At 36.7% G+C, this 8126-nt stretch overlaps 1 protein-coding gene across 1 annotated transcript in view; it reads left to right on the forward strand.

The window, feature by feature from the left end:
- The window catches only part of LOC107683893 (PDZ and LIM domain protein 2-like), a 57222-nt gene that overhangs the window by 21155 nt on the left and 27941 nt on the right, over window positions 1–8126 (forward strand). Inside the window, exon 5 of the mRNA XM_016479956.1 lies at window positions 365–437. Coding sequence (XP_016335442.1) covers window positions 365–437 — 73 coding nt within the window. The remainder of the gene's footprint in view (window positions 1–364; window positions 438–8126) is intronic.

Genomic DNA, 8126 nt, shown 5'->3' on the forward strand with positions numbered 1-8126 from the left:
TCTCTCTCTCTCTCTCTCTCTCTCTCTCTCTCTCTCTCAAAAAAAAAACAAAAAAAAACTCACCAGACTTTTGAATGGTAGTGTATTATACAATAGTTATTGTAGAGCTAAGTGCCTGTGGCTCATAATTTATGACTTCTCCTCTTGACACATCTGTCTAGTTTCACATTCTTATGTTTACTTCTGTTGAGTTTCTTGGTCCATTTCTATTTTCCATCTGAATCGAACTGTATGGCTCAGGTTCATGTAACTGCAACCCATTTCATGTCAACTGTAGTTTACTTCAAAACTTGCTTGAATTCAACACCAGTTCAGAAATGTCCCATGATCTGCACTTAAGGCTAAATATTTCTTTATTTTTCAGCCTCCAGCTCCATTCCTGGTCTTCAGAGGAGAAGAGCGTACAGAGTCACAGACTGTCCCGACCCCTCTCTCAGGTAGAGTCGCTCTCTCAACTCTTTTAATATAAACCTGAAGAAAAAATAACAGATCTGAACCAATAAAGCCTCCATTAAATGATTTGACGGGTTCTTTTGTATGACCTATTGAAACAGAAGTCAGGGCGGCACAGTCTGAAGAGTGTGTTCTTGTTTTAAATAGCAAGTAGCCTTCACACAAATGAGATCTGGAGCGCTGATTGCAGGATGTCTTTTGTTGTAAAAAACCAGAGGGTTCTATTTGTCCTGGTTTCAGTAAGTCATGAAAAAGACAATAACACTGTCTTAACCAAACACAATGTGACTAGATATAACCATTTTTGTCTGAACCAGCCATGACATAACAAGCAATAACATCCTCATGTTGTGTTTCGGTCATTTTGACCCAGAGAGGATTTTGTTCCCAAAAAGGCTAGTTAATATTATCGAAGTATCTATTTACCGCCTTATAGTGCAAATAGCCTGCCTTGTTGGCATAGGCTATTTACACTAACTCCGCCCACCAAAGTGTGATTGGGGTGGTCAACACTTCAAAAGACGATTGATAAACAACAGCTACAGTGGCGTAGATGGTAAAGTGTGTGCCATAGTCATTTTTGACGCAATCGACCCAGGTTCCAATCTGCCTCGTTGAACATCGATCTCTTTTTTTTTTTCTTTCTCCCTTTTCAAATCTCATATCACATCGGTAAGGCATTTATTTTCAATAAAAATGAAGGAAATAATGAAAAAGGTGAAAATGAAGTATCGGGTAAGTGTAGGGAGGGTTTTATTGTCCCAATAAGGTGGCATCCATTTAATAATTTGAATTAAAATTATAATTTGCACTCAATATGTTATTATTGCATACTGTTTTATAATGTACTACTGTACAATACTGAGGTGTAGATAATTGCCACTATTTGCAATAAGTAGTATAAATAGCAGAAAATCCTGTTTTTTCTTTCTCCCTTTTAAAAAACTCATATCACATCGGTAAGGCATTTATTTTCAATAAAAATGAAGGAAATAATGAAAAAGGTGAAAATGAAGTATCGGGTAAGTGTAGGGAGGGTTTTATTGTCCCAATAAGGTGGCATCCATTTAATAATTTGAATTAAAATTATAATTTGCACTCAATATGTTATTATTGCATACTGTTTTATAATGTACTACTGTACAATACTGAGGTGTAGATAATTGCCACTATTTGCAATAAGTAGTATAAATAGCAGAAAATCCTGCTATTTTAACAGTGTAAATAGAATCTATAGCTATTTGCATGTAGTGTAAATAGCATCTATCACTAAGAAAATATGCTATTTTCACTTAGTGTAAATGGTCTCTATCGCTATTTACACTTAGTCTTAAGCCTCCTTAAGCCTACACTTAGGACTTAAGCCTAAAGGGTATGACAACTTCCCAAAAAATCAATAATCTTTTTACTTAGTTTTTTCCCCCACCTATTTGCACTTGTGGTAAAAAATAATCTACAAAAATGTATTTTATTTCAATTAGCACAAGTTTGTAATTCTTTTTGGTACTGATAGATTGTAGGATAGATTGTAGAACATTGCCAAAAATTGTCCACAAATAATGCTTTTTTCACTCAAAAAATGTGGTACTACCATTAATCAGTTCAAAATACAAAACATTTGCTTACTGAAAGAAAACAAGTTGACAAAAGGATTGAATCCAAGATAGGTGATAATATTGCATAAGGAGAGATTCACAAGCAATTTTTAAAATGCCGGTCATTTTTGAACGGGAAAACCAAATTAGGTAAAGGACTTTAAGCACAGGACAAGGGTTAAGGATATAGTGCTTCTCCTAAGCCTTACATTTTTTTGGATCAGATGTCTTGTACTATTACTGTATGTTTTATAAGCTAGTAGCATTTATTATTAATGACGATGGGACGTTCTCATGCTGAAAACTTTTCTTTTTTTGTGCTCAAAAATGTGCTCATACAAAAAAGTACAAAATACTTGTCAATATTTTTGGTCTGTTCTCTAGGAAGATAAATTATGAATGTATGAGACTGCTTAAAGTTTATTTTTCAGTGTGTGTTCAGTTTTTATACTCCATGTGAATCAGTACTGAACATATACAGTAACAGGTTGTCAAAAACGAGCAAGTGAAGTTGGAGAGATGAGGTCTGGTAAGTCTCAGTGTTGATGGGATCTGCAGCGGAACATTGATGTTAGTTCTGCCTAATGCATCTGAGGAGCTTCCATGTGTGTTCATGCTCCTAGTACATGCTGCATTGAGTCTTCTCACGGACGAGGATTGCTTTGCTCTGCTCCTGAGATGTGGCTCATAAATCCCTTTAGTCTCTGCCTATATATGACTTCATGGGAAAAGCAGGTTTTCAGTGGCACAAATTAACTGCGATGCCTCTTCGCAACAAGCTCCAGGATTGCACTCTCAGGAAATGATATTATGATTTCCATTCGTTAATACTGTTCGCAATTAAAGGGTTAGCATTTACAATATTTTCATATCGGGGGGTGAGTACATAAACTTTGAAAAGGTCACCTCGCCTAAAGGTTCATTTAGAACATCATTGAAACAGTGTGGTTGACCTTTCTTGTAGCTTCTTTTAACCTCGGGTTTATTAGCATCATTATAGCGCGCTGCCTACGAGATCTTCATTATTATATGAGTTATGTACTTATTAGTGCTGCTCTGCTGTTCTCCGCTGACTCTGTAGCATCTTGGGGGATAAAAAAAATGGAAGAACAGGCAACAATCTGAAGGGAAAGTGCTCCAGATTCTGTCCCAAAAGCTAAAATTGAGCAGATGAAGTTGTGGGAAAGTTATTGCGAGATATGTCTGATATTTAGTAATGGTCTCAGTCCCACAGAAGTTTCTACAAGGCATATGTCAGAGCAGGAAAAAACAGACAGGACCTTTGATGGCTGAAGACATTCCAGTCATTTTATCAGTGCTGTGGATGCTAAATAAACACACATTCATGACACAGCTTATTAAACTCAATAACATCCCATTTCCCCTGTCAGAAACGCTCGGTCCTTTTAAAGACCAACGTTTGAATGCATCTGAACGAAGCTCATGGGAGGTCTGGGAGAAGTCAGTGATGATGGTGGCACTGAGCACTGGCCTTTGTCAACAAAAAATCTCAATATAGATGTAATATGCTGTGAAAATGTCCATGCAAAACTAGATGGGGAGAAAGAATGTGAGGAATAGTTCATCCAAAAATGATAATTCTGTAATTTACTTGTCCTTATGCAGTTCAGAAGGGAAGATTATCTCGTTTGGACTTTTATTGATAGCATGGATGTTTCCAAGACATCTAATCAATGCGAGTTTTCATCTGGACGCTAGTCGCTAGGACATTCAGCAGATATTTGTGCTTTAGAATGTACAGTGTGTGGATCTGCTTTTCTGGTCACAATTTATTTTAAGGTCCAATTCTCGCAATTAACAAACCATTAACTGACTTTTACCTCAATAAACATCTAATTTGCTGCTCATTATTAAGGTAGTTGTTAAATTTAGGTATTGGGTAAGATTAGAGATGTAGAATGTGACCCTGGACCACGAAACCAGTCTTAAGTTGCTGGGGTATATTTGTAGCAATAGCCAAAAATACATTGTATGGGTCATAATTGTTGATTTTTCTTTTATGCCAAAAATCATTAGGATATTAAGTAAAGATCATGTTCCATGAAGATATTTTGTAAATTTCCTACTGTAAATATATCAAAACTTCATTTTTGATTAGTAATATACATTACTAAGAACTTAATTTGGGCAACTTTAAAGGCGATTTTTTCAATATTTTGATTTTTTTGCACCCTCAGATTCCAGATTTTCAAATAGTTGTATCTCGGCCAAATATTGTCCTATCCTAACAAACTATACATCAATGGAAAGCTTATTGATTCAGCTTTCAGGTGATGTATAAATCTCAATTTCCAAAAATTGACCCTTATGACTGGTTTTGTGGTCCAGGGTCACATATGGTCATGCAGAATACGTGCTTTATAAGTACTAATAAACGGCCAATAAAATTGGTCCCTTTACTAAAGTGTTACTGCTTTTCTTTAGATGTTTTTACACACAACATTTGAAATGAATCGCAATAAAACTAAAATTGTAATATGCCTTTCGTAAGTATTTCATGATAACACCGTAACAGCATAATGATAACCGTGTGGACTGAAGTTCGGACAAAACATGCAAAGAAGTCCCTCTCAAGTCTGAGTCTAAGACCATATTTTCTGTGACTAGTCTGTGTCTAGACTAGAAAATATGGTCTAGGACTAGGACTTGTGAGTCTAGTCTTGGACACTGAGTCCTGGCTGAGCCAGACTTTAGTACTGCAACACTGAATGTAAATGCAAAAACAATGTGTTTTTTTTTTCGTCTTGTCTGGTTTTTTTTTTGTTTTTGTCTTATGATGTTTTTTTTTTTGTCTTGTACTCTGTTGCTTGTTGTTTTTGTCTTATTTTATTTGTTTTGTTTGCTTTTTCCTTTGTTTTGGAATGTTTTGTTTTTCTTGTCTTGTTTTTATCTTTTGGCTTGTGTTTTTGTCTTGTCTTGTTTGCTTTTTTTTTTCTCGTCTTGTTTTTTTGGCTTGTTTTTTTGGGGGGGTTATTTTTTTTTCTTTAGTCTTGTTTTGTTTTTGTTGCTTGTGTTGTTTTTGTCTTGTTATTTGTTACCTTGTTTGTTTTTGTCTTTTGTTTGTTATCTTGTTTGCTTTTTGTCATTTTGTTTCTTGTTTGCTTTTTGTCTGTTTTTTGTAATGTTGTTTGTTTGTTGTTTTTAGGCTTGTGGTGTTTTTGTTTTATTCTTTTTTTGTCTTGTGATGTCTTTTTTTGTCTTGTGTTTTTGGGCTTGTGTTTTTGTTTTTTGTTGTCACGTGTTGCATTTTGTTTTTTTTTCATTAAAATTAACTTTAATGGCAGTGTGGGCAAAACATTGATTTGGAGTCAAATGGCATTCCTTTTTAGTTTGTAGTTTGTGCTTTGTTTCAGTGTGATATTGTCTTTTTGTACTAATTTTCAATATGGGATGGCTGTCTCAGAGTTCAGACCACATTATATGACAAAATAATTGCAATATGATTTTTGTTGGCCCTATTGTACAGCCCTAATCATAAATTCTCTCACAGACATCCCACCAGTGTACATGTGCTTACAAGGAGAGTGTGGTGTAGACGGAGCCATAGCCATCATGTTCAAGACACCCTACTTGCATGCCACTTTTAAAGTATGAAATGTCTCAGCCATTATTTTGACCCGCAGACATCCAGCTTTGGGCCTCCCAATAAATCTGAGGCAACCATCCAGTTAACCCTGTTAATTTACTGCCGACACCAATCCAGTCCAAATTAGGGTTGTCACCTTCTGTTCTCAATCTCTCTCTGCACAATCAAAACATTTTTCTCATTCTTTATTCTTTCTCAGGCTCTCTCTGCTAACATGTATGTTACGAGGTTCAGCAGCATCTGTTTTTTAGATTGTTTCGCCACAGCGTACAGTTTTAGTGCAGGGATGAAAGGCTGGAGTTAGCCATGCCAAACAATGGATTAGATATATAAGGGAAAGTTCTGGATTAAATGATGCTGAAAGGCAGGAACAAGGAAGCAGCCAATGAGGTGTAGCATTAGGGTTGATTTGCTGCCATGTCTGTGGTTAGAAACACTGGACACCCAAACATACACATAAACAGTCGGCTTGCTGTTTACTGTCAGTGGCCTCAGAGTCTTTTATGTTCGTCTGTTATGAGGGTCTGTAATGGAGGACTCTGGTATAATTGTGGTATTTTTTTAGATCCCTGAAGGCACCTTGGTGCCAGAGAGAGTTAGGATCTTTCCCTCACATATTTCTGCTGGAATTTTAAGATCCGTTCAAGCTCTCTCCTCGTTTTTCATCCTCAAACTGCTCTTTCCTCTCTTCTTCTTCAGGGAACGCTTGCATTCTTTTACTCTTAGTTGTCTCCAGCACTTAACATAGAGAGTCTTGGCATAATGTCATCTTAAGGATGTGTGTGTGTGTGTGTGTGTATGTGTGGTGCCCTTTCCGACAGCTTCCACACATTATTTTGGAATTGTGTGGCATGATTGCTTGAATGATTGATCCTTTTTGTGTGGTTTAGCTATAGAGATTAATGGAAAGCACAACGTGTTCTCAAAAATTAGTTTTTCTCTGTACTTACAAGTACATGCATGTTCCCAGAACTCATCAGGTGTTGTTTGGATGGATGTAAACCACTGCGCCTGACACTTTGAAACCATAGCTTGACAAGCTACAAGCTAAATTCTACAGTCCTGCTACAGTAACTTTCTATGAAAGTTAATATTTGTAACCAAAGACTTGTTGACTTGAACATCATGCTAAAATTCTGACAGTGTTTCTTGCACTACTATTCATTGGCAATGTAACAACGTATAGGTTTTGTCAGTAATTTAATAAAAATGTGTTTTTAGTATACAATTATAGAGACTATTGTTGGATTTCATTTATGTAGCCACTAATAAAAATTTCTAAAAGAATGGTAACTGAACCATTAAGGAATTGAAATCCATAGGATTAGGGATGCGTAATATATCATGCCATTTAACTTATCAACCAATATTGACCCTTTTCACATTTTCAGTGTTCTAAGAAGCCGAAGTCATCATAGTTGAGTACACTTCTCTCATGGTGAACAGAAACTACAACAAATATAACTTAACTTTCCCATATACCTCCAATAGCAAATGAAAGAAAATCCAAGGAAACCTTTCAATGACTTTACAAAAGAGGAAAAATTATCAAGAGATTGATTGTGTTGGTCAGAGATTTATCATTTAATGCCAAGGTTAGAAAAAAAGTATGGTGTTATAAATGAACTTCATATGTTTAAAAAATGCCTCATCACAGTCTGTAAAAAGGGCACATTAGAGATTTTTAATTTCTCTGTATCAGCTAATATTGAGAATATTTTTTTTCCAGTTATTTTTAAATATATATGGCCTTAAGTTATTTTTTAAAGAAAACACTCATATAAACTGTTACATGTAATGCAAATCTCAATGAATATCTATTATCTTATTGTGCATTTATGATTTTGCGATACCTGAATTCACTTGAGTTCACGTTAAACAACTGAGCTACTGTCACACTACTGAGAAACCTAGGTTGGTAGCGTGTCTACTTTTAGTTAGTTGCTCCACAACACTGTCTGTCACATTCATGCTCATGTATACACGCATCTGTACACCCGTTGTGCCTGGCGCAGGGGGTCTTTTTCCTCTAATGGTCCTCTGTGATCTTTATAAAGTGTGGTTCAGGTAGAGGTATAGTCTCCAGAGAGTGAGCTAAGAGAGGAAAAGATACCAGGAATATCCATTAGTCCTGCTTCAGGGGGTGTAGGGTATCCTGAGAAAAGTGGCGTGTACAATAAGGGCTCTGATGCAGAGCATTCGAGGTGTGTGGTGTTGGTTTTCTCACCCTTCTGAGGCACAGGCCCGTCCTTGTATGGCTGAACCTGGTGGAGATGGGCTGAGGAGGGCTTATTCATCCCGCCTGCTGTCTCTGATTTTCACTCTCTCTCTTTTGCCTTTCCACACTGCTCGGTTTGGTCAGACCCTCCACTCCTCCCTCCTCGCGTCCTGGCAGCCGTACAGGCACAGTGACGGCCATTGTACCAGTCTCCTCTCCTCCTCTTCTCTCTCTCTCTCTGTTGCTCTCTTTC

The sequence above is a fragment of the Sinocyclocheilus anshuiensis genome, unplaced genomic scaffold (assembly GCF_001515605.1).
Source record: "Sinocyclocheilus anshuiensis isolate Anshui unplaced genomic scaffold, SAMN03320099.WGS_v1.1 scaffold1625, whole genome shotgun sequence".
Taxonomy (NCBI): Eukaryota; Metazoa; Chordata; class Actinopteri; order Cypriniformes; family Cyprinidae; genus Sinocyclocheilus; species Sinocyclocheilus anshuiensis.